Here is a 27,869-nt window from a genome sequence, read left to right on the forward strand (position 1 = left end):
CCCGCGCCCCCCCCAGGACCCTCCACGGAGCCCGCCCGCGCCGCCTTGTCCCGCCGGTAAATAGCTACTCTAATTTACGGCGGCGGGACAGGCAATTTATTGGCGGGACTTCGGCCCATCCGGGCCGGAGAATCGAGCGGGGGGGGGCCCGCCAACCGGCGCGGCCCGATTCCCGACCCCGCCCAATCTCCGGTACCGGAGACTTCGGCAACCGGCGGGGGCGGGATTCACGGCGGCCAACGGCCATTCTCCGACCCGCTGGGGGGTCGGAGAATGACCCCTGATGTCCAGTAGTATGGGTTTGTAGGTACCAATTCATCAAAATTACAAGCTGCAGCCTCATGTAATTCACTTACTAAACAGAACCAGAGTTTCATCACCTGTTTTCGTGAGGAGGCGGGGGTGGAATTGCTTCCAAAGGTGAATTATGCAGAATTTCTTATCTATTCATTATTAAAACTGCTCTTTCTTATCACCTGTTAATACGCTGTCAGAAGATCTGTATGTTAGTTGAGTACACACACCTACCCTGCCTCTTTCCAATTAAAATGACAGCCTCTTTCTTCCCCGGACCTCCGCACCACCATCGTTCTCCAACCTCCCTCTCGCTGTTGACTCCTTTCCCCTCCTCTGCTTCGCATTCTACCTCCCAACACCCCCCTCTCTCTCTCTCTCTCTCTCTCTCTCTCCCCCCACCCCACCCTTCTTCTCCTCTCTCCTATCATCCCCATACTGCTGCCCTCTCCATCTCCTAATTAGCTTGAGCTAAAGATTTTGCAGCTGAAGATTAATTGCTTGGTCTTGACTCCCCTGCAACACTATGGATGTTTATCTTGTTGAGGCAAACAGAAGTTGGGATCTCAGAATGGAGTTGGAAAGAAGAGGCGTTAATAAAAAATAAGAATTTGACGTGGAAAACAATTGCAGGTGTACAGGGAAAGGGGCAGGGACGTGCAACCAGCTAAATCACAGAATTGTTATGGTGCAGAAGGAGGCCATTCAGCTTGCCTTGTCTACACCAGAATTGCCCTTGCAGAGAGCTGACCCGAATACAATGGGCCAAAGGGCCTCCTTCTGTTCTCTGTCCAGTCCACGGCCCTATGAAAAAGGCCTTTGGCTAAAAGCATTGCAAATTGGCTAAGGTTCTTCCATTTAACTAACCTTAATTGAGCTTCAATCAATAAACTTGACAGTCATCTTTTGCTGTTTCTTCTGCCCCACTTACTTTATCCTGTAATCTGGAGACACTGACTCAAGCTGGGATACAGTTCTGCTGTTGCAGTGATTTCTCATCCAAATTGTCATGTGTCGAGGACAGAACTGAGTCCAAATATGTTCTTTCATGTGGAATCCGCACAGAGTGACCACAAGGGTAAGACGCAAAACCTGGCTTCATAAGCATACGTAAACTAGACTATTCCACTCCCTGAAGGGTTCTCCCGCCCCGGTTTTTATACTGCACAGGCTCCCCTCATTACCGGGGACGTTCGTACTCAGCAGGGGTCACCGGGAACCTGATGGTCGACACCCCGTGGCCTCCGTGGGGGTTGTAATAGCCCCCAAAATCTAAACATGCTGTTTTAAGCAGGGGAGGCCACTAAAAGAAAAGGAGGAACTTGCATTTATATAGCACCTTTCAGAACCTCAGGATGTCCTATTATGCATTACAGTCAATGCAGCACAAACAGCAATACATGACCAGATAATCTGTCGGAACCATGTTGATTGAGTGATAAATATTGGCATGGACACCTTGAGGAACCTCCCTGTTCTTCTTCAAAAGGATACCATGGGATTTCAACATCCACCTGAGAGGGAAGTCAGAGCCTTTCACGTCTCATCCAAGGGTCTCTGATGTGCAGCACCCCCTCAGTACTGCACTGAACCATCAGGCTAGGTTGTGTAAGGGGCTGTTCTCGAACCCATAGTCTTCTGGCTCAGAGGCGAGCACGCTAAAACTGTGCTATGACTGACACAATAAACTATCACTCGATAGTGATCAGGAGTGGGAACCTTTCTGCTTGTTTGCCCCTCCCTTTTCAAGGCGAACTGAATATCCCCCTCCATTGCTTCACTAGCTAAATTCAGCCAATTTAGCATAGGCTAGGGATTAAACCTGTGACCGTACTGGTCTAATGGTCACTTGTGCTTGTGCAGTTTGCCGATGTCTTAATAGCTTTGATATTTCTTCTCGCATGCTTAATCAAGACTTCCTCTGCATTTTTAACATTTTTAAGTGAGTGAATGAAGTATTCCTTTCTTGACCGATCAACTCTGCTGAAAACTAACCACGCAGAAAACCCTTTAATTCTCATATGCTTTTCCCGTAGTTATCTATTTATTGGACTGTCAGTCATACATGATTGTCTTCCTCCCTTCGCTACATACACATGGACAACCATGCTAATTCTCTCACATCAAATACTTGATGCGCATGTGAAAATTAGATAATGGCAAGGGCTATTTTCAGACGGGTGATTGACTGAGGTGCTCATTATTAAATGACCTAGGCACAGCATGCAGGGCAATAAATGGCAGCCTGCAGCTGAATACCATTCCATTTAAAGGGGCTATGGGTTAAGTGTAAAGGAGGGCAGACACATTTTGGAAGTCACAGTGATTGTACATGCTGTTAACATGTAGACAAAAGCTCTTTTTATCAGGGCTTTACAGTTCAAAGTGCAAGATTGACTGTCAAGTTTTTGAAGGCTAAATGAAAAAAGTACCCCTTAAGCTGCTAAAAGTTAATCTTAGTCTTAATTTGATTTTATGACACCTGGAGATATGATTTCCATTGCTGTAATAACAATGCAGAGAGAGAGAGCACTGTCAATGAATATTACATGTCAAGATTTATTTAGTCAGAGTGCAAGTGGAAAGTTTAATATTAATTCAATAATACTACAAGCTTTCTCTTTGAGTGTTGTGAATTCAAACAAATCGCTATTGTTCTCTCTGCAGCTAATCTCTGTAATTTCTTCCCAATTATCTAAAATTACTGGCCAATAGTTCTGAATATAATTTACTTGCTTTGAGAATTATGCCATTTAATTTGAAAATCTGTCAAAGTGGGCAGTTATCACTTATATTGACTTTACATATGTAATCATCAATATACATCATTTAGACATACACAATCTATGAATACATACTATCCTGTATACACATACTTTACTTTATATTCATAACCAATACCACAGTTCATTACATAACATACCCCATACTTATATTCTGACTTTACAAACAAAAATGCACATCACTTTTACCTATCTCAAAGCTACAGAGCATAACTTTTGCAATCCCTGTAGAGACTGGTAACATTTAAAAATAAACTTGAACTTCCAGTTAAGAACTGAAAGAATTATATGACAAGGTTTCAAGTTTTAAAACTTTTACTGTAACAAATGCCAAAACACCCTTGACTAAACACTATTTTCTTTTTGGAGGCAACTTATACTTCAAAGCGCAGAAGGGAATATTCCCTTTTTATACTTACTGTACTGTCCATGGAATTACAGTCCTTTTGACAAACAGTGCACATTTCCAGCTTCCAAGGAGTTCACGTTTTCTTGTTTCGCCGAGCAGTAGCTTCGAGTGGCTGTTTCCCAGGTGGTTCCCTCAGTTTTTGGAGAGTTTCCTAAATCCACCAGCAGCTGTAAGACTTGTTCCAAAGAGCCTACTTCCCCTTGGCTGTGCCAGGACAAATCTCTAAGATTCGTTAGATGGCTGCAGAAAGCATCTATTTGACTAGAGACCGTCTCCCTCCCTCATTCAGTTTTGGTAGCACACAAAGAACTGGCAACCGCTTCTCTCTGCTTACCGAACCAACTGTTGTTCTTTTCTTCTATTTTTCCTTCTGCTCCATTACAAGTCTGTTTGCTTTTAGCAAAGCTGCCCTAGCCCTCTGCAGCTACCTCAGCCAATTCTTTGACTGAGGCAGGCTTGTTGTCAGGTAGAACATGACCGCTTCATTTTAACTTAAGTTTAAAGACAGTCCTACACAGAATAATCTTTTAAACCTCCTAATTGGAACATAACCTATACATTCACTTTCCAAGCATAGAAGTATGCTTAGTTTACCCGTACTGAGATATACCATCTATACACATTCTCAATGAACAAAACCATCCATGCATTCATCACATATGTGCACATTAACAAACGCAATTCAGCTTGAGAATCTTATAGAATGGTAACAGCATAGAAGGAGGTCATTCATGTCTACATTGGCTTTCCTTCAGATCGTGTTACTCGCTCGCCAATTCCCTGTTGCCCTGCTTCTCTTCAGCTGCCTGTCCAATTTCCTTTTGAAAGCTGTGGTTGGACCTGTCCCAACACATTCTTAGGCAGTGCATTCCAGGTTTTATCCAATTTCTGGGTAGAAAGGTTATTCCTGATGCCACCACTGCTTCTTTTGCCAATCACCTTAAATTGATGCCCTCAGGTTCTCCCTGTGACTCCCCATGGGAACAGTACCTTCACCTCCTCTGTGTTGATGCCTCATGATTCTGAAATCTTGTACAGAAGCATATCAACATTTGCTACACTTCTAAAATGATTGATCTGTCATTCCCTTACTGCACAGAAAACTCACATAGTCCCACTTGTCTGCCCTTTCCCATAGCCCTGCAAATGTTTTTTCTTCAGGTGCCTATCCAATTCCCTTTGGAAAACCATGGTTGAATCTGTTCCAAAGCATCAAAATATTAGTTCCATCTGGTTCTTCAAATGGCTATAGTGGATGTACCGCATGTAGATTATGTGGCAACCGCTTTTACAGCAGGGTTTTACATCACCTGGGCAGAGGGATGTGGCTGTCTTTGTTCATGAATCGCAGAAAGTCGGTATGCAGCTACAGCACGTAATTAAAAAGGCAAATGGAATGTTGCCGTTTATTGCAAAAGGACTGGAGTATAAAAGTTGAGAAGTGTTGTTGCAATTGTACAGGGTGTCGGTGAGACCACATTTGGAGTATTGTGTCCAGTTTTGGTCTCCGTATTTGAGGAAGGATGTGGTGGCATTGGGGGCAGTTCAGAGGGGATTCACCAGATTGATTCCGGGGGTGAAAGGGTTGACATATGAGGAGAGATTAAACAGTTTGGGTTTATATTCTCTGGAGTTTAAAAGGGTGAGAAGGGATCTGATCGAGGTATATAAGATACTAAAAGGGATTGATAAAGTAAACGTACACCAAATGATCCCCCTTGTGGTGCAATCTAGAATGAGAGGTCACAAATACAGGTTGAGAGGTGGTAGATTTAGAACTGAGACAAGGAGGAACTACTTCTCGCAGAGGGTGATGAATGTGTGGAACTCGCTGCCCATAGTGCGGTGGAGTCTGAATCATCAAATGGTTTCAAGAAGGAGATGGATTTTTCTCTGATTAAAAAAAAAACAGGTTAAGGGCCGTACGGTGGTGCAGTGTTTAGCACAGCTGCCTCAGGGCACCGAGGTCCCAGATTCGATCCCGGCTCTGGGTCACTATCCGTGTGGACTTTGCACATTCTCCCCGTGTTTGCGTGGGCCTCACCCCCACAGCCCAAAGATGTGCAGGGTAGGTGAATTGGCCACGCTAAATTGTCCCTTAATTGGAAAAATTGAATTGGATACTCGAAACGTATTTTTAAAAAACAGGTTAAAGGGATATGGGGAACAGGTAGGGAGGTGGATTTGAGGCCAGGAAGGGATCAGCTATGATCGGACTGAATGGCGGAGCAGGCTCGAAGGGCCTACTAATTCCTATGGGCTGCTAATTCCTATGGGCGGAATTCTCCGACCCCCCACCGTGTCGGAGAATCGGCGCCGCGCCACGTGAATCGCGCCATGCTGCCCCGACGCCAGGACGCAATTCTCCACTATGCGGAGAATCGGCACCATTGGCGCCGGCATGGTCAGCGTGGCACCGGTCGGGATATGCGCCGACTCTCTGGCCCAGGCCGGCATGGCTATTCTCCGGGCCGGATGGGCCAGATGGGCCGAGCGCCCGTCAACAAAAAGCCGAGTCCCGCAGGTGCCGTTCTAACCTGCTGTGGGCAAGCGGGACCTCGGCGTTGAAGGGTCCGGGTGCGGCCTGTGGGGGGGGGGGGAGTGGGGGTCCGACCCCGGGGGGGGGGGGGGGGGGCTCCGTAGTGGCCTGGCCCGCGATCGGGGCCCATCAATCGGCAGGCCGAACTCTCTGCCCCCCGGCCTCTTTTCCTCCGTGCTGGCTCCTGTAGCCCTGCACCATTTGGCGTCGGGGCCACTGCGGGGAAGAAGGCCACTGCGCATGCATTAGTTGGCGCTGGCCCAACTGCGCATGCGCTAGTTAATGCCGGCCCAACTGTGCATGCGCTAGTTAATGCCGGCCCAACTGCGCATGCGCTAGTTGGCGCCGGCTCAACTGTGCATGTGTGGACCCCGCGGCGCCGGGTTCCCGCCGGGATCGGCAGCTGGGCCGGCGGAGGCCGCACCATCGCCATCCTAGCCCCCTGTGGGCCACAGAATGGGGGTCCCGGAACAGGCGCCGACGCCGGAGTAAAACACTCTTGTTTTTACTCTGGCATGGGCACTTAGCCGCCCGTTGGGAGAATCCCACCCTATGTTCTTACGTTCCCATGTAGGATTAAATAATCTTCCGTTTGTGCCATAGGCTTGGAATTACAGTTAAATTTGAAATTGAAATAAACTTGTGTGGAAGTTGATTGAGGCAGCACTTTGCTTTTTGTTATTGCAAGCCTTCTGACAACACAGATTGCCTTCTGACAACCTCAGCTGGTAGACCAACAATTTTACTTTAGGTTGGGACCCCCTTTGTTTATTTCCCTTCTTCTCCCTGGGGTTTTCGCATACCACACACCATCCCTGACCAAAAGAACAGGCGAGTGGGCAGCTGGGCTCCTCCTGGCTCCTGCTATATGTTGAGACATTGGTTTTTCAAGGTGCAAGGGATCCAGTACAGGCCAAGCAACGAGCACTGCTCTGCTCTGTTTATACTGCTGGCTCTATTCATTTAGCAACGCACGAGAAAAGTTTGCAACAAAAACAGAAAATGCTGGACAGACCCAGGTCATGTCAGGCAACATCTGCGAGATAGCAAACAAGTTAACATTCAGGCACTGACCCGCATTCGAAACAGAAAGGTTCTTGTTTCAGTGGATGATCAGACCCATCCCTTAAGTAACGCGATCAGCTTTTTGGTTTTATCTATTCTCACGATGTAGGCGATGCTGCCAAGGACGCATTTGTTTCCCACCCTTAGTTGCCTTGAGAAGGGCTTTTGCATTCAACCAGTGCAAGTCCGTGTGATAATAGTACCCCCACAATGATATTACATAGGCAATGTCCACATGTCAGGAATCTGAAAGGGAACATGATGGTGCTCCATGACATTACTGCTTTTATTTCTTGACGGCAGAGGCTGCAAGGGAGGGAAGGTTAAAATAAACTTGTTGAGCCACTGAGCTGCACCTCATTAGAACATACATAACCACTGTGCACGAGAAATGGAGGTGGTGGATATTGAATCCACTCATATAAAGGCTGATCAAGTGAAGTTTTCTGTGCTGAATAGTGTTGACCTTCTTGAGTGTTGCAGTGACTGCACTCATCCAGGCGAGTGGTGAGTATCGCACTCGGGAATTGTTGATCAGCACGTTGGCAGCAGATTCACACTTCAGTGAGATAAAAAAAACACGTCCACTGTGCTGCCAGCGCCGAAGGAATTAGCAAGACAACCCTATATTGAGTTTGCTTCTTGTTTTCCCTTCCATACTGGAAGAAAGCAATAAATCACCCTTCAATGCCTCCTCACAATAGCTGAGATTGGTGGCATAGATATGGAGCATTGTAGGAGCGTTCCCAATATCCTATCATTCTGTGTCGCTGTGTCACAGCTCTAATGACCTGTGCCATCCCACACAGAACTCATTTTCCACAGGTTTTAGGTTTTACCCATGTTGATGGATGTTTTGTTGATAATGTAATTTATTCTATTGGTGTTCTTGCTCATTTCACAGCATCGGAACATGATAATTAACTCCAGCAAGAATGAAAAATGATAACCAACTGCATTTAATTATCACATTATGTTTGGCACCGCGCGATGCATCCAAAACATGTTTGGAAACAAATCTCAGCTCCACGATAGTGCATCTGACAAATCTGCTGTATGGTGTGTAATTGTGTCAACCAGCCCTAGGAGGCCCCAGCTCAATCCCAGCTCTTTAAGTAACCTCAGTGCCACTGGGCAGAGAGGGGGAAAGATTCAGGAAGAATTCCTGCCCAGTTCCAGATTGTCAACCAGTGACATCAGTTGTGCACAGAGGAATATAATAAATAGGAGCAGGTGTAGGCCATTCAGCCTCTCGAGCTTGTTCTACCATGCAACAAGATTATAGCTGATCAGATCAGGGCCTCAGCCCCACTTGCCTGTCCGCCCATCACCCTCAACCCCCACTGCCCTTGACTTCCTTGTAGATCACAAATCGATCTAACTCTGCATTGAATATATTCAATAATCCAGCCTTCATTATCTTGATAGAATTTCAAAGATAACAACTCTCTGTGAGAACAAATTCCTCCTCATCTCGGTCTTAAATGTGAGACCCCTTATTCCCAAGCTGTGCCCCCTAGTTCTAGAGCCCCCATGAGGGGAAACATCCTCTCAGCAGCTACCCTGTCAGACCCCCCCTCAGAATCTCATATATTTCAAAAACATCAACTCTCATTCTTCTAAACTTCCCCTTCCTCAGCAGTCCCTCAGGATTGAGGTGGACTTGCTTCCAGTCCTGTTTGATGGGATCCGAGATGACTGATGAGTCCAATGCATGATCCCCAGACTCTGCCTCACAGGTGGGGCAGGTGGTGCTTGGAGGGTGGGTAGAAGAGTTGTTGGGAGGTTTGTGAGCTCTCTCTGATGCTTTGACTTCACCTCTGTGTGTTCCCGATGAATTCTCTTGACATTTTTGTTGCCTTGCCGAATGAACCTTCTCCATTTGAGCTGGTCACAAACCAGGGACTGCCAGAAGCCAGCAAGGATGTTACACCTCTTCAGGGATTCTTTGAGAACATCCCAAAAGCATTTCCACTCTCCTATTGGAAATCTCCTGCCAAGGCTAGGTTCTGAGTAGAGCAGTTTCTTTGGAAGTCTAGTGTCAGGCATACGAACGACATGTGCTGCCCAATTGAGCTTGTTTTGAGTGATTAGCGCCTCAATGCTGGATATATGGGCTTGGGAGAGGATGCTGCTGTTGGACCACCTTTCTTGCCACTGGATTTGGAGGATCTTGTGAAGGCACCGCTGATGGTACATCTCCAGTCACAATCAGCTCAACCTTTCCACCTAAGATAACCCCTTCTTCCCAAGAATCAGCCTGGGTGAACCTTCTCTGAACTGCCTCCAATGCAAGTATCCCTCCTCAAATAAATGAAAGTTAACATGTGTGACACAGATGAGAACAGAGTCATCTTCAGCAGTGATGTTCCTCATGCCCAAGAAGCCTGTTGACACTGAAAGCAAAAGCAACTGTAAATCCGTTGAATAAGAAAGCACTGCACCATGATCATTGCTTAGATAATGTGAAAGGCCAGCATTAGCTGGGATTGCCGACATGTCCTTCAACTCCTTATTGTTGCTGCTGTTCTTTATACTCGAAATGTTTGACGTAAATCTCTGGAATGCTTTTATTTAAAAGCTCCCCTTCTAGCTTCAAGAGACTTGAATGATTCTTTGAGCTGTTTCTGAGAAAAGTGATGCAGCAGTGTATAAAAATGAAGTCTTTCCTTTTCAATGCTGCTTAGAATAAGGAAGGGAAAATTCATGCATGTACACAAAACATGCATTAACTACTGCAATTTATCAGTTCATTTCAATACAACACTTTATAGCAACACCTGTGTCAACACTGTTCGACCTGTATCGCAGTGACAGGCACATGCTGTATGCATTAACTCTTCCACCCTGCGTATGAGAGCACGATAGGTCGCATCTGGTGTGCAAACTGAATCACTCCCCGTGGAAACATATGCCAGGACTCCCTCGACTGGTAGAGACTTGTGCATCCCACTGGTGTTAGTAGAATACTGCCATTCTCACATAAAAACTTCTTTAAAATTTAAATCAACAACAGGAAAGGTACAATTACTGCTTCTCTAGTGGGTAACTGAAATTCCTAGACCATGCACAGCGCAGTATCTGGAATGCCATTATACTTAGCGCTGGAAGTCATAGAAAGCCAAGCCATTAAACTTCGAGAAGCCTGTATTGGTCTCTACTTGGTCATAATGCACTCTAATTAATGAAGGGTTGGCCCAATTATCAGGTGTGGCTTATTGCATTTACCCCATGTACGTGCACTAGGCCAGGGCTTAGCTGTATAGAATCTCCTGTCTCCCCCCTATTTTTATCTGCAATACCTACTGATTAAGTGCCGGAGGTCATCACTAGCTGCCTGTTTTCCAACAGGGTTGTTAATTCTTACATGTGGCAACAGTTATGCGAATGAAAAGCCTGCCAATAGTTTCATTTTAAATACCATTGATCGGCATGTCAATGATATTCAAGACTGTACCCATGCAACATAAGGACAAAAAAAATAATTGCAGATGCACAAGAGAAGCAAAATACACGTATCAGATAATCATATTTGGGGTGAAAGTCAACTCCGACCAATGTACACACTTAAACAACCGATGTTGCCTCCTTCACCCCCATAGGCAAGGTCAGAAACTCAAGGCACTTCCAAGAACTTGCCCAGCGTGAGTCTGTGAGATTGCTGCGTGAGGACACCAGGACATGGCCAGTACAGGTCCTCGCCTTCAGGCAGTTCTTCAGGGCCTCATTTGGGGCAGAACTTTGGGATCAAGTCCAATCCATTCATTTCTTTCCTAAGTTAAAGTTTTACTTTTTTAAAAAGTAAATTTAGACGATCCAATTTTTTTTTTTTCCAATTGAGGGGCAATTTAGCATGGCCGATCCACCTACCCTGCACATCTTTTTGAGTTGTGGAGGTGAGACCCAAGCAGACACGGGGAGACTGTGCAAGCTCCACATGGAGAGTGACCCAGGGTAGGGATCGAACCTGGGACCTCGGCGGGGGTGGGGAAGAGAGGTAGAATGAGGCACCTCATTTCATGGGTCAATCCTGAAAGACAGAGGAAAGAGAGAGGATTATAGGGTTGAGACTTACCTTGGATAGTAAGCAACGGCTGTCTATTATACTGGTGTCTATTGATACCCCAGCAAGTGTTTTATTGATTATTAATCCATTACTCTTGTGTTTTCAGGGCCAGAATGTTCCAAGAATTTCACTGCAGAAAGTGCAGAGATAAAATCACCTGGATTTCCTGATAAATATCCAAATAATTTGGAATGCACCTACATGATTTTTGCACCAGCGACGGCAGAGATCCTTCTGGATTTTGCAAGCTTTGACTTGGAACCAGATGATAATTCACGCGAGGGAATGTTATGTCGCTTTGACAGACTGGAAATCTGGGATGGTTTTCCAGGAGGTAAGAAAGAAACAATAATTTTTCCTGATGTTCTAGTTGTCTAGCAGTTTTTATTGGAGAAGCAGTCATAGCCACTTAGTTAACAATGCACTGATTAACTATCGAACTGAAGAATATATATATATATATATACAGCAAGTTACAGTGTTGTTTTTCTTTTTTAAAATTTTTTTTATTCTCCTCCTTTTTCACATTTTCTCCCACATTTACACCCATCAACAATAAACAATAATCAGCAAGATATGTCAGTCCCCATAATAACAACGATCCCATCCGCCCACCAACCCCCAAACCTCAACCCGCATGTTTACATAAACAAATGACAAAAAGGAATCAGGGATTACCCGTAGTTACCCTTAATCTTACACCCCCCCCCAGGTCTCCAGCTCCTCCCGTCCACTGCCTCTTGTAAAACTCCTCCTCCCAACCTCGGTTCCTTCCCCCCAATTTTCCACCCCGGCTAGACCACTCGGACCCTGTTCTGTCAGGCTCCGATGGCCGCAGCCCCTCCCCCACCTCATTCCCGTTCACTGGCCGGCTTAAACCGGCCAGCGTGGAGGCCCCCGCCCGAGTCCCTGTCCCACTTGCCCGGCCCTAGGAAAGCCCAGGGACCCCCTTTTAGCACACAAACCCCGCATATCCACCTACACCCCAAAGAACCCTCATTTCGAGTGAATGTCCCGTCCCTTCCCTTGTCCAAATATATACCACATTGGCTCCTTTAGTCTTTACACCCGTGCGCAGTGATACAAAAAAGAAGAAAATACAGTCATGAGGTTACATCGGCACATGGCCATTCCTCAATTTGTCAGTTCTGCCACAGTCCTTCTGCTTTCGCAAACTCCTCCGCTGCTTCCGCCATTCCAAAATAAAAGTCCCTGAGCTTGTAAGTCACCCTCAGCTTCGCTGGATATACAATGCCGCACCGCACCTTGCTAATGTACAGTGCCCTCTTCACCCGGTTGAAGGCAGCCCGCCTCCTTGCCAGCTCCACCGTAAAGTCCTGGTATACACGTATACCAGCTCCAGCCCACTGCACCACCCGCTTCTGCTTGGCCCAGCTCAGGACCTTCTCCTTCACACTGTACCTACGGAAGCACAGAGTCACTGCCCTTGGCGGCTCACTCGCCTTTGGTACAGGCCTCCACAACCGATGAGCCCAATCCAGTTCATACTGGGAGGGATCCTCCCCCTCCCCCAATAGTTTTGCCAGCATCGTGACAAAATACTCAGTCGGCTTCGGTCCTTCAACTCCTTCGGGCAGCCCCACAATCCTCAAATTCTGTCGCCTGGATCTGTTTTCCAGGTCTTCCATTTTTCCTCGCAGATCCTTGTTAGTATCCATCACCTTCCGCATCTCTTTCCCCATCGAGGCAAATTGATCACCGGGCTGCAATAACGTCTCCTCCACTTCCTTCAGCGCCTCCCCTTGCTCTCGCACCTCCGCCACTGCGCTCGCCACCTCCGTCCTCACCGGGGAAACCGCCTCCTCCACCAGCACACTCAAAACCTCCCTCATCTCCTTCCTCACCGTCTCCATGCATTTCGCAATCTGCGCCAACTGCTTTTCAAATTCCGCAGCCATCACCTTAGTTATTTCTTCAACCGTAAGCAGTGCGGCCTTCCCTGGTGCGCCAGCCTCCATTTTCCTTGGTGACCCCGCGGTGACCTTTCCACTCCCCGACAGACCTTCAGCTGTTTTTTTTTCGGCCGTTTTCTTGCTCACCCTCGACATTTTTCTTTGTTTTTTTTTCCTCCTGTGTCTTCACTGTGCCTCCTCCGTGCCTTCTTCCTGCTTCTGCCGCCTCCGTGGACCCTGGGACCGGGCTTAAAGCCCCGAAAATGCCGTTCCCGAACGGGAGCCCTCCATTGTGCGGGCGCCTCCCGCCCGCCGTCACCGGAAGTCAAGTTACAGTGTTGTTAAAGAGAATAACACATAGGATATTAAATGGAATGTTACAGAACTCATTCATAATCTGTGAGACAACCTGGACCAGAAAACCTTTTACATTTACAGGCTTATCGGTTTAATCCAACAATTAGTTTTAAACAGAAACTTGCAGTTAGTCATTACTTTCTTACTGTCTGAAACTGATTTAATTCCACAGAATATTGATGGTTGCTTAAATGAATGAAAATTTTGAATAACAGCAAGAGTCATTTGCAGTTAAAATCAAATTTCCCTTTCATCATAATGCGGCAAACTCATTACCTCTAAGCCGTTTTGGATTTTGATATCAAGAAACCCTGGTGAGAGTCCAAGACATGCACAAGATTGCAACAACAGCAACTTCCATTTATAAAGCTTCATTAGAAGTACTAAAACATCCCAACAAAGAACAAAGAACAAAGAAATGTACAGCACAGGAACAGGCCCTTCGGCCCTCCAAGCCCGTGCCGACCATGCTGCCCGACTAAACTACAATCTTCTACACTTCCTGGGTCCGTATCCTTCTATTCCCATCCTATTCATGTATTTGTCAAGATGCCCCTTAAATGTCCCGATCGTCCCTGCTTCCACCACCTCCTCCGGTAGCGAGTTCCAGGCACCCACTACCCTCTGCGTAAAAAACTTGCCTTGTACATCTACTCTAAACCTTGCCCCTCTCACCTTAAACCTATGCCCCATAGTAATTGACCCCTCTACCCTGGGGAAAAGCCTCTGACTATCCACTCTGTCTATGCCCCTCATAATTTTGTATACCTCTATCAGGTCTCCCCTCAACCTCCTTCGTTCCAGTGAGAAGCCTTTAAGGAAGCATAATCAAACAAAAATTGACACCCAACCAAAGAACGAGGGGCGGGATTCTCTCAGCCCGGGGCTGGGCCGGAGAATCCCCACGTCCGGCGCGAATCGTGCTACGCCAGCACGCGATTCTCTGCAGAGCGGAGAATCGGTGCCATTGGCGCCGCCGTGTTTGGCACGGCGACGGTCGGGGGCCACTGTACGTGGCCGGCCCGCTGATATCTCGGACCTGGATGAACCGAGCGGCCGTCGTAAAAACGCCGAGTCCCGCCGGCGCTGTCCACACCTGCTCTCAGCCGGTGGGACCCCGGCGTTGAAGGGCCGGTGGGCAGCCAGTGGGGGGGCGGGGGGGGCGTCCGACCTCCGTTGTGGCCTGGCCCGCAATCGGGGCCGGCCTCTCTGGTTGGCGACCTCCTTTCTTCCATGCCGGCCCCTATAGCCCTGCACCATGTTACGTTGGGGCCGGCGCGTTGAAGGAAGCCACTATGCATGTGCGCGTTGGTGCCGGTGCCACTATGCATGTGCGCGTTGGTGCCGGTGCCACTATGCATGTGCGCGTTGGTGCCGGTGCCACTATGCATGTGCGCGTTGGTGCCGGTGCCACTATGCATGTGCGCGTTGGTGTCGGTGCCACTACGCATGCGCCCAGTTGATGCCGGGATCAGCAGCTGGAGCAGAGTGAACCGCTCCAGTGCCGTGCTGGCCCCCTGTAGGGGCCACAATTGCTGATCCTGAGGCCGTGTTGACGCCGTCGGAATTATGAGGTCCTGCACAAAGAGCTAAAAAAGACTCTGGCCCTGAATGTCTGCAGCGAATCTGTCACTTTGAGAACGGTTAAAGCCAGAGTGAATGGATTTTCCCAGTTCTTCCACCAAACGCTGCAGTGGGCAACCAGAAAGATTCACCTTACTATGTGTGATGAGTCTTCATTTCAACACAGGGAATACTTAGGGAGAGGGAAAGGGTTTTTTGGGATGGTAGACTGAGATTGGGAGGCATTCATCTTGGTTGTATTGATAAAGTAAAACATTTTGAGATAACCTGATGAGATGCAGGCAGTTCATTAATTTTTTATAGATCGTTCTCTTTTGTATCTCTGGTACAGTGAATTAGAGCCTTAAATATTACAGAAATTACTAAAGAGGAATTTGAAATGAAATGAAATGAAAATCGCTTATTGTCACAAGTAGGCTTCAAATGAAGTTACTGTGAAAAGCCCCTAGTCGCCACATTCCGGTGCCTGTTCGGGGAGGCTGTTACGGGAATTGAACCGTGCTGCTGGCCTGCCTCAGTCTGCTTTCAAAGCCAGCGATTTAGCCCTGTGCTAAACAGCCCCAATTTGGCTCATCACTACACTGTTGCTGCTCTCTCTTCATCCAAAGCTATCTACATGAATCTACTATTTCTCTCCTTTCCCATATTCTTCATATGCTTCCCGTTGAAAAATGTATCCAATTGCCTATTAAATGATGCGAGAATCGCAGCTTCATCAGCCACTTGTTCCTGTTCTAATAATCCTCTGTGTGAAATAATTGCTTTGAATATTGTTCATTGACTGGAAATCTTTATACTGACTCACCAACCAGTGGAAATTATTTTCAAACTATTTACCCGCTCAAAACCTTTTATTAATTTGAACTGTAACCTTCTTGGTTCAAAGGAAGAAAGCTACAATATTTCAAGTCTTTTTTCATATCCAGAACTTTTCAGCCCTGGTATCATTCCAGTAAATCTGTCATGGCTCCAATATGCTTGTTATAATGGAATAAGCAGAACGGCACACAATGATTGAAAGCGACCTAACCACATCTAATATAACATTATTCCTTTTATGTTTGGTGCCCCTTTGTACCAAATCCAAAATTTTAAATGCTTTTTATGACATGACTACCTGCATGGGTGGCACGGTGGCACATTGGTTAGCACTACTGCCTCACAGCGCCAGGGGCCCAGGTTCAATTCTGGCCTTGGGTGGAGTTTGCACACACTCCCCGTGTCTGCATGGATTTCCTCCGGATGCTCTAGTTTCCTATCACAGTCCAAAGATGTGGCGGTTAGGTGGATTGACCAAGCCAAATTGCCCCAAAGTGTCCAAAGGTTAGGTGGGGCTCTGGGGTTAGGGTGGGGGATTGGACCTAAGTAGGGTGCCCTTTCAGATGGTTTGTGCAGACTTGATGGGCCGAATGGCCTCCTTCTGCAATGTAGGGATTCCATGATTAATCCATTTAAATATCCAGGCACCTCCACCTCGAGATTTCTCTCTTTTCCCACCTTGGAAAGTATTTTGCCATTCTCGGGATACTTTCTTTCACTGTACCTCTTCCCAAAATGCGTGCTGTACATCACTTTTCACCGACCCATATCTGTCACCTCTCTAGGTACCCCTGCAATTTTCCTTGCTGTTTTCTCTGCCCCTTAATTTGATGTCAGCAAACTTTTCTCTTGTACCTATATCCAGACCATTTATAAAAATGAGAAAAAGAGATCCCAGCATATATCCCTGGGGCTCAGCACTGTTCACATGCTGCCAATCCGAGGAACCCCCGACTTTTTGCTTTTGATTCTGCAACCTTGGGCGCAATCTAACGGAAATATTTCTAAGTGTCATTTCAGACGGGTTTGGCTGGGAATTTCTCCCCGCTCCGTCAATGAGTTACCCATTGCTATCTAACTTGTTCGGGCCATGGGGATTTCTTACTGGGCTAGTCCACACAATCTTTTTCATGATTGGAGAGCTGAACTCGCTGGCCCAGACCGGCTCCTCCGAGATCGTGCAACATTTTTGAAAGGGTGCCCTGATCTCTGTGAGCTTGGGGGTTCCCCATATCCTCCACCCATGGGCAATGTCACCCCGCAGACATATGAGCATTACTCCACACCCCCCCAAGTGGGTACACACCGCTATGGGTTTGCTGAGGGGCTCCCTTTACAGGCTTCCCACACTCCCTTTCAGGCCCTCCTCTTCCAGGACCCTCATCCTTCACCTCCCCCAACCTTCTGGAGGCTCCTTCATACCCCCTTCATCCCTCCTTTCATGGGCATGGCCCCCTTCAAGCCCTAATCCTTGCTAGTGCTATATGGGTACCCAGGCACCCTGCCACTGCCACCCCAGCATCCTGGCAGTGCTCCTGCCAGCCTGGAAGTACCATACATGTACCTTAGCAGTACCAGGGTGGAGTGCCAAGGTGCCAGTCTGGCAGTGCCAAAGTGCCTGGGTGCCAGAGGGAGAAACAGAGTGCCACCCTGCCCTGTCCCTGACCACCCAAAAGCCTCCTGGGAGAACCCCCGGGTAAATGTGAATCAGTATGAAACGGTGCCCAGCTGGGATCTCCCTGGGGAGGCCGATAAGTGCCGGGAGCCAGTTAGATCCAGCATCAGCACGGTTAAGTGGGTCCTTAAAGCCACTTAGCCGTGCCAGACTGGGCCCCAGCCATTGCGGAACACGGCCGATAGATCTCGTCACATAACACGTGTTAATCATCTAAAATGAAAAAGAGCAACAACTTTGGAAGACAGCAAAGAATAGGAAGGTCAGAATATCATTATTCGTGGATGCCAATAAGATATTTTTTCCAGAATGTATTTTGTGGACATTTCAAGGGTTGCTGCAATTGCAATAAATGCATGGTCCTTCGTAGAAGATAAGCAATGAATTAAACAATTTTGTAAAATTGCCTTTTTAAAAAATAACTGTGGAATAATTTATGTTGGGTATTGTCATGATATGCAGATATGCAGATAATGATATACAGGCACAGACAGGCAACTAATGAACACAGAGAACAGGACATGACCAATGAGCAGGCAGGACACTCAGGGGTGGTATCTCACTATAAAAGGCACGAGGCACGAACACTCCGCCTCTTTCCACTGATGAACATCTACAAAGTGAGTCAGGGTGTATAAGACCATAAGACCATAAGACATAGGAGTGGAAGTAGGGCCATTCAGCCCATCGAGTCCACTCCACCATTCAATCATGGCTGATTTCAACTCCATTTACCCGCTCTCTCTCCATAGCCCTTAATTCCTTGAGAAATCAAGAATTTATCAACTTCTGTCTTAAAGACACTCAACGTCCCGGCCTCCACCGCCCTCTGTGGCAATGAATTCCAGAGACCCACCACTCTCTGGCTGAAGAAATTTCTCCTCATCTCTGTTCTAAAGTGACTCCCTTTTATTCTAAGGCTGTGCCCCCGGGTCCTAGTCTCCCCTGCTAATGGAAACAACTTCCTTACATCCACCCTATCTAAGCCATTCATTATCTTGTAAGTTTCTATTAGATCTCCCCTCAACCTCCTAAACTCCAATGAATATAATCCCAGGATCCTCAGACGTTCATCGTATGTTAGGCCTACCATTCCTGGGATCATCCGTGTGAATCTCCGCTGGACCCGCTCCAGTGCCAGTATGTCCTTCCTGAGGGGTGGGGCCCAAAATTGCTCACAGTATTCTAAATGGGGCCTAACTAATGCTTTATAAAGCTTCAGAAGTACATCCCTGCTTTTATATTCCAAGCCTCTTGAGATGAATGACAACATTGCATTTGCTTTCTTAATTACGGACTCAACCTGCAAGTTTACCGTTAGAGAATCCTGGACTAGGACTCCCAAGTCCCTTTGCACTTCAGCATTATGAATTTTGTCACCGTTTAGAAAATAGTCCATGCCTCTATTCTTTTTTCCAAAGTGCAAGACCTCGCACTTGCCCACGTTGAATTTCATCAGCCATTTCTTGGACCACTCTCCTAAAATGTCTAAATCTTTCTGCAGCCTCCCCATCTCCTCCATACTACCTGCCCCTCCACCTATCTTTGTATCATCGGCAAACTTAGCCAGAATGCCCCGAATGTACAGTATCACACCTCCAGCACGTGGCTAAGAGCTAGTCTGGTTCAGTCAGACAGAGTAACCACACTTAGGTTAGCAGAGAGTCGAACTCATAGAGAACTGTGCTAACTGTGCTACTGGTTCATTAAATCAGATTGAACTAACTTCAAGGTCTGGAGTATCTTTTGGTTAAAGCTGCATCCAGTTGCAGCCTGTGTTATCCCAGAGGACATAACACAACAGGTATGACAATCATTTGTAATCATTAAATTATGAAGATATTTGTATCTTTATCTGGGGGCGCCAGGATCTGCAGCAAATGACAGCAAAATAATCTATTTCTCATATGAGTTCAAACATGCGCCGATACTTTCGCATGATAATTACCCTCCAAATTATGCTGAATAAGTCATTTAAACTGCAGTATAAGGCAGTGTTTGATAACATTAGTCCTGGTCATCTATTAAATTACTACCCACTGACTTATGTGTGGAAAAAAGTCGAAGGCAACCTGACCGTTACTGGGACACATCCCAAATGTAATGTTTCCCATCATTTGAAATGAAATGAAATGAAATGAAAATCGCTTATTGTCACAAGTAGGCTTCAAATGAAGTTACTGTGAAAAGCCCCTAGTCGCCACATTCCGGCGCCTGTTCAGGGAGGCTGTTACGGGAACCATTTGGCCCTGTTCATTACACAGCCCTGCTCAAACCAACTGCCTGATGTTAAGGCCAAGGACAGCTGATGGTGAAAAAAAATAGCTATTTCGATTTATTTGCAGAGTCAACCAGATTTTGCATTTTAATAATTGTCTATACCTAAAATAAATTATCTCACGGTTAGTTCCAGAAAGATAATTTTGCAAAAGTGTTTGATTCATTGCTTATCTCCTGCAGTGTGCCACATGTTTATTGAAATCCTAGTTACCTTGGAAATCTATTCAGGAAATATTACCTGATTGGCATTCCTAAACACAAATATATTGGCCTTAGTTTTCTTTGCTATCCCTTATACGACACATCCTGACACAAAAACAGGCTGACTGATTTCAAAACTCAACATTTAACTGTTTGCTGGGGTATTATACAATTTTTGCATCAATGCAAAGTTGGCAACTCAACTCAAGCCAACGTAAGCATTCTTGGTTAGCAGCACTGCAGCCTTATATTTACCAAGAAATTTCCCCTACCTCACCACGACCTCTCTCAACACTTCAATTGTCTCTAAATATTCTGACAGCCTGGACGTGATGGGTAATTATTGGGAAGGTCGAAGCCATTGTCATTATTCCCTGCATTAAGCTTTGCATCATTGGCACAGAATCCATCTCTTTCCCTGACAATTAAGACTGCCTATTTCCATCTCTGTAACGTTGTCCTTCTCCCCCCACCCCACACCCCCTTCCTCAACTCACCCACTGCTGAAATCCTCATCCATTCCTTTATTACCTCAACTTGACTATTCTAACATGCTCCAGACCAGCCCCCCATGTTCTAGCCCCCACAAACCTAAGGTCATCCAAATCTCTGCTGTCAACATCCTTTTTCATACCAAGCCACGTTCACCCTGTGCACATTGACTTACATTAGTTCCAGGTCAATCAAAACTCAATTAAAAAATGTCATCCTTATTTTCAAATCTCTCCATGGCCATCCCCTATCTTTGTAATCTCCTCCAGGCGCAAAACCCTCTTGAGGTATCTCCACTTCTCCAATTTTGGCTTCTTGAGCAAGCTATTGTAATCGTTCCAATGTTGGTGGTCATGTCTTCAACTGCCTTGGCTGTAACCTCTACAATTGCGTCCCTCTCCATCTGTCTTCCTTCATTTCTCCTTTTTAGACACTCTTTAAAACCCTACCTCTTTGACCAGGCTTTTGGCTTATATCGCTTATACAGTTTGGTGTCAGATTTTGTTTGATAATGCTGCTTTATAGTGCTTTGGGATGTTTTATTACATTAAAGGTGCTATCTACGGCGCTGAGGTCCCAGGTTCAATCCCAGCTCTGGGTCACTGTCCGTGTGGAGTTTGCACATTCTCCCCGTGTTTGCGTGGGTTTCGCCCCCACAACCCAAAGATGTGCAGGCTAGGTGGATTGGCCACGTTAAATTGCCCCTTAATTGGAAAAAATAATTGGGTAATCTAAATTTATTATTTAAAAAGGTGCTATCTAAATGAAAGCTGTTGCTGAGTTGCAGGTTTGTTGGAAAGATAGGGTGATAAAGGTAGGGCGCAGGATTCTCCGTCGGCTGATGCCAGAATCGGGAAACACAATTGGGTGGAGAATCGGTCTTGACGGCAAAGTTTTGGTGGGATCCGGTTTCACGGTATATCACAATTCTCCAGTCCCTCGACAGCAGCGCCAATGCGTTCCGGAGCGCAGGTACTGGCATATCATTAGCAGGCCTGACCTGGTATTCTCTGGGGCCTCTGCGATGCTCCACCTCCGCTGGGGTGAATTCCTGACGGCGAGGTTCACTTGTGCTTTTAAAAATCGTGAAGCAGGTGCCGTGGCTGCTGAGGAAGATAGAGGGGGCATCTCCACAGATTGCTGACAGTCGTTCCACTGGCCAGGAGGCTTCTGCCAGGGCCAGGGAGAGCAGCGGGCGGTGGTCTGGAGGTGGGCTGTTGGGTCGAGGTGGATGGGTACGGAACACCATTGCTGTGGCCTGCAAGGCAGCCATGCAGCTGCACACGCCTCTGACAGCCCACTGTGAACTTAGGGCTCCAGGTCGTATGCCCCCCCCCCCCCACCCCCCAGGGCACACCCCCCCCCCCCCATTAGTGGGATGGGTGCGCTTCAGCGCAACCAGTGCCATCTTGTTGGCTGGGATGAGTGTGTGTGTGTGTGTGGGGAATGAAGTGTGTATATGCAGCTGCAGCTTGTCAACCTCCCGGGTGTCAATCACGGACCTGGTGAATTTGTCACAGTTTCTCATTGGAATCGATCGTTTTCCATGTGGCACCGGTGCCAGCCCCTCCACGGTTGCTGAATCGGTCCAGGTGCGGCGCCAGCTTTTCTGTCGTGGAAGTCCGCGAATCCTGCCCCGGCGTCAACACTGAGTCTCAGGAACGGAGAATCCAGCCGAGGGAATATGTTGATGAATGCTTGGAGAAGTTGTTCACAAGATGTATCTATTGTAAAAGCTGCTTATGCACAATACCCCTTACTGGAGCCTGATTAAATTTTCACAAAAGTAAACTAAATTTATTGTGCATACTAACAGCCGGTTTAGATCATGGATTTACACATGTGTAACATAATCTCAGCAACTAGATGACTTTTAAGTGATTGTTTTCACAGTTTATGAGGTAATCCAAACTCCTCAACACAGCTCTATCTACCAGACTTGTTAATAAATTCCAAGCCATCAATTATAGAAGGCGTAGAAAATCTTTTTTTTGTCAGATTTGGATTTGCTGTTTCAGTAATAATCACTTTCAGAAATCATACTGCACTCTGTGTCTGAAGGAATCAGTATGGAAAGCAGCAGAGATTTCTCTTAGAAATGATGTCTGAAAGCAACCCCCTGTGAGACATAACTGTTTCTGTGCATTTGAGAGTGTGGAAATGTCATCCTCAGGAAGCCAAGCGGCCTCGGATTAATTATGAATAATGTAGGATGTAAGGTAGAATGGATATTCTGTCATTTTTTTTTTCATTTTCGTTTGGAGCCAGGGAAAACATTTCTCCGAGAGTATTTCCTCAGGAGATGAAACAGACTGGGGCAGAATCCATGATAGAATGGGTTGTACGTGGTCTGTGACGGGATTATGTGTGAAGAGTTGGATGGGCCTTTCCCTGTGTGTTATGTTGCTTTTAATGGAATAAAATGGATCACATCAGTGCTATTATATTCTTTGTTCTCTGTCGCTGTGATTTAATGGTCTGCTGCCGGGCAGGAGGTGGGAACATTGATGAATAACATGAACAGTTGATAAGTGATTTAGCCCCAAGAACATCCCTGCAGTTGTCTCATGGAGCTGTGTGAAGTAGTTCCCCAAGAATGCTCTTTCTCTCTTCAGGTACCATGGCCTAAGAGGGTATTGCCGAAAATGGACATTTAATCAATCTTTATTAGTGACAAAAGTAGGCTTACATTAACACTGCAATGAAGTCATTGTGAAAATCCCCGAGTTGCCACACTCCGTCACCTGTTAGGGTACACAGAGGGAGAATTCAGAAGGTCCAATTCACCTAACAAGCACTTCTGTGGGAGGAAACAAACGTGCCCGGAGGAAATCCACGCAGAAAAGGGGAGAACATGCAGACTCCGCACAGAACGTGACCCAAGATGGGAATTGAACCCGGGTTCCTGGCGCAACAGTGCTAACCACTGTGCTACCGTGCCACATTGCTCCATGGTTATGTTTGGCAAGATGCTGTAGTGGGTTCCCATTGCTTTCTGTAGGTTATGGCTGATCAGGAGACTTTCAATCCCCCAGGGTGGAGGGGTTAGTCACCAGGGGGCATAGGTTTAAAGTCAATGGGGCAAAGTTTAGAGGAGATGTGCGAGGCAGGTTTTTTATACAGAGGGTGGTGAGTGCCTGGAATGCGTTGCCAGGGAAGGTTGTGGAAGCAGATACATTAACGGCGTTCAAAAGGATTTCGACAAATACATGTATAGAATGGATATAGAGCGATACGGCACTAGTAAGTGCTGAGGGTTTTGGCCAAGAATACAGGCTTGGAGGCCCAAACGGCCTGTTCCTGTGCTGTATTCTTTGTTCTTTGTTCTTTACAGATGAATTGAAAGGATTTGATAAAATTGGCAGCTCAACATCCCTGGATATGGAGTGTTCAGATAGGATAGAAAAGGGACTAAAAAAGATAGGGGTGCATTATCGGTTAAAGAATCAATTACAGCTGTGGAAAGTGATGATATACCAAATGAATCATTGAGTTAGGCCATATGGGTTGAGCTCAGAAATAAAAAAGGGGCAGCGACACGACCAGGAATGTACTATAGACCTCCAAATAGTGAGAGGGATATAGAAGAGCAAATATGCAGGATGTGATTTAACAGAAAATATGTTAAGCGGGGTGATTTCCGACATTGTAGTGTTGGGAATGACCCCGCTGTTGTGTTATGCTGCTTCGGATAACACAGGCTGCTACTTGATGCAGTCTTAACTAAAGGATGCTCCAGACTCTGAAATGAGTTCAACGTGTTTATTGAACTATTAACACCGTTCTCAAATGAGTTCGACTCTCTGCTAATCTAACTGTAGTAACTCAGTCTAACTGTACCAGCTTGCTCTAAGCCACGTGCTGGGGTGTGATGCTGCTGATCAACCCTGTCTAACTCTCTAGATGTCTGTCTGTGGAAAGAGGCAGGGTGTGAGTGCCTCATCCCTTTTATAGGTTTATGGCATGCCCCCTTGTAGCGATGCCACCTCTGAGTGTCCTGACTGCCCATTGGTTGTGTCCTATTCTGAGTGTTCATTGGTTGCATGTTTGCATATCATGACACCCGCTATCGAACGGGACTCTGTTATTTTTTCGGGCCTGGGCGGGTAGGCCCCACTGAGGCCACACTTACCTTAATTTCTGCACTGAGGAGCTCCACCCGTCAGTGCAGGAAGAATAGTACCCCGATCTCTTGATCCCCCAACACAACACCTGGACCCCCCCCCCATGTCCCAAGCTACATATTGGGGGGTCTTTGTCCCACCCCCCCTGCCCTCCCCCGCCCCTGCCTCATAAGGGCAGGGCATGCCCTGGGTCCGATCCTCGGCAGGGGCAAAATACCAACATGGCACCTTGCCCTGCCAGCCTGGAACCCTGGAAGAGCCCCTGCCAGCCCTGATAATGCCACCTGGGCACCCTGTCAGTGCTAGGCTGACACCCAGGTGGCACTGCCAGGGTGTCCAGGTAGCATTGCCAAGGTGGCAGGTTGTCAGGGTCAAGGTGCCCAGGTGGCATCAGCAGTGCCAGGGTGCCACCCTGCCCAGAGGCCAACCACCCTGGGACCTCCGATCACCGAGGAGACCAGTGCTAAATGGTGCCTGGCTGGTGTCTCCTTCTCGAGACCATTAGATCTGGTGGGCTGGTTAGGTCTGGCAGCGTTGGGCACAGCACAGTCGTTAGATTGCGCCAGCAGTAACTTTTCTGGGTTCAAAAACAATAAGGTAGTATTAGTTTGTGACATCAACTACCCTAATATCCCCCAATCTATATTCCCCTAATTTGGGAAAGAAAAATGTTACGAAGCTGTGAGGTGATATGGTGAAAGTGGACAGGTTACAGAAGGGAATTCAGTGACAGACCAGTGGGAGGCATTCAAAAGCTAGATTCTACAGGACAGTAGGCATGTCCTTGTAAAGGAGAAGGGTGCTACCTTTCCTCCAAAAGGGAGGATAACTAAGAAAAGGATAGGGTCTATCGGGGATATACAATGTAACTTTTGCTTTGATGTAGAAGATGTGGGCAGGGTTCTTAATGAGTACTTTGTCTCTGTCTTCAAAAAGGAGAGGGATGATTTAGACATTTCTAGTTAATGAGGAGGAGTGTGAAATATTAGATAAAATAAGCATAAAGAGAAAGGAAGTACTGGTGGGACTGGCACACTTGAAGGTGAATAAACATAAGGGCCGGATGGATTGTATCCCAGGCTGTTAAAGGAAGCCAGGGAGGAAATAGCAGAAACCTGAAGGATAATTTTTCAACTCTAACCAGATACAAATAAGGTACTAGACGATTAAAGGTCTGTCGGCATTGGACCAATGTTTAAAAGGGGTGCAAGGGATAGGCCAAACAATTATAGACCAGTCAGTCTGCCTTCAGTGATGGGCAAATTATTAGAATCAATTCTGAGAATCAGGAGAAACTTGTCAATAAAAAAGGCACGGCTTAATCAGTGATAGTCAGCATGGTTTGGTTCAAGGAAAGTTGTGCATTACTAACTTAATTGAAATTATTGAGGAAGGAACAAGGGGGATTGATGAGGGTTGTGCACTGGATGTGGTTTACACGGATTTTCGTAAGGCATTTGACAAGGTTCCACATGGCAGACTGGCTAGAAAAATAAATCCCATGGGGCACAGGGGAATGTGGCAGGTTGGATCCAAAAGTGGCTCCAGAAACAAAAGGGGAATGATCAACAGATGTTTGAGCGAATGGAAAATGGTTTCTCGTGGTGTTCTACAGGGCTCAGCATTGGGTCTCCTGTTCTTCATGGTAGATATAAATGATTCAGACTTAAATGTGAGGGGCATGATTGGGAAATTTGCGGATGACACAGTTGATGGTGAAGAGGATAGCTGTGGACTGCAGAATGATATCAATGGTTTGACTAAGTTGGCGGAAAAGTGGCAAATGGAATTCTATCCGCAGCACGGTAGCATTGTGGATAGCACAGTTGCTTCACAGCTCCAGGGTCCCAGGTTCGATCCCGGCTTGGGTCACTGTCTGTGTGGAGTCTGCACATCCTCCCCGTGTGTGCGTGGGTTTCCTCTGGGTGCTCCGGTTTCCTCCCACAGTCCAAAGATGTGCAGGTTAGGTGGATTGGCCATGATAAATTGCCCTTAGTGTCCAAAATTGCCCTTAGTGTTGGGTGGGGTTGCTGGGTTATGGGGGTAGGGTGGAGGTGTTGACCTTGGGTGGGGTGCTCTTTTCAAGAGCTGGTGCGGACTTGATGAGCCGAATGGCCTCCTTCTGCACTGTAAATTCTATGATAATCTATGAGAAGTGTGAGGTGATGCATTTTAGGAGGGAATACAAAGGAAGGATATACTCAATAAACGGGAGGATATTGAGAGGGGTAGAGGACGTGAGAGAACCATGAGTGAATGTCCACAGGCCCCTGAAGGTGGCAGGACAGGTAGATAAGGTGGTCAAGAATGGCGGGAGAGGCCGGGGTCAGCAGGAGTCAACTGACTTACGGGAGTGTCATGGGAGGAGCAAAATGGCTAGATGAGGATCTAGCGGGAGCAAGGGGGGGGGCTGGGTTGCTGCTGCTTTGGCCAAAGGGGAGCTGGAAGTAGGAGAGGCAGTCGGGGCGGGGATCCGCCGCCTGGGGGACTGGAGGGTGCGGGAGGCGTGGGCATGTGGCTGGCCTAGAAAAGGAGATGTCTAGTCGGCAGGAGTGGGGGGGGGGGGGGGGGCGAGTAGCCCCCCGATCCGGCTGATAACTTGGAATGTGAGGGGCCTGAACGGTCAAGAGGGCCTGGGTGTTCGCGCACTTAAAGGGGCTGAAGGCAGACGTGGTTATGCTCCAGGAGACACATCTGAAGGTGACAGATCAGGTTAGGCTGAGAAAGGGATGGGTAGGGCAGGTCTTTCATTCAGGGCTGGATGCGAAGAACAGAGGGGTTGCAATACTGGTGGGGAAGCGGGTGTCGTTCGAGGCACTGAATATTGTAGCGGATAATGGATGTCGATATGTGATTGTGAGTGGTAGGTTGCAGGGGGTGCGAGTGGTACTGGTGAACGTATATGCCCCGAATTGGGATGATGCCGGATTTATGAAACGCATGCTGGGTCGGATTCCGGATCTGGAGGTAGGAAGCTTGATAATGGGGGGGGACATCAACACGGTGCTGGACCCAGCACTGGACCGTTCTAGGTCCAGGACGGGTAAGAGGTTGGCTGCGGCCAAGGTGCTCAGGGGGTTTATGGACCAGATGGGGTGAGTGGATCCATGGAGGTTTGCCAGGCCACTGGCCAGGGAATTTTCCTTCTTTTCCCACGTCCATAGAGCCTACTCCCGGATAGATTTTTTCATTTTGAGTAGGGCGCTAATCCCGAAAGTGGAGGGAACGGAATATTCGGCCATAGCCATCTCGGACCACGCCCTGCATT

General features: G+C 47.1%; 1 protein-coding gene across 3 annotated transcripts in view; it reads left to right on the top strand.

The window, feature by feature from the left end:
• The window catches only part of nrp1a (neuropilin 1a), a 314,669-nt gene that overhangs the window by 77,801 nt on the left and 208,999 nt on the right, over positions 1-27,869 (top strand). For all 3 annotated transcript variants that reach the window (XM_072508335.1, XM_072508337.1, XM_072508336.1), the window contains exon 5: positions 11,263-11,490. In XM_072508335.1, coding sequence (XP_072364436.1) covers positions 11,263-11,490 — 228 coding nt within the window. The remainder of the gene's footprint in view (positions 1-11,262; positions 11,491-27,869) is intronic.

The sequence above is a fragment of the Scyliorhinus torazame genome, chromosome 6 (assembly GCF_047496885.1).
Source record: "Scyliorhinus torazame isolate Kashiwa2021f chromosome 6, sScyTor2.1, whole genome shotgun sequence".
Taxonomy (NCBI): domain Eukaryota; kingdom Metazoa; phylum Chordata; class Chondrichthyes; order Carcharhiniformes; family Scyliorhinidae; genus Scyliorhinus; species Scyliorhinus torazame.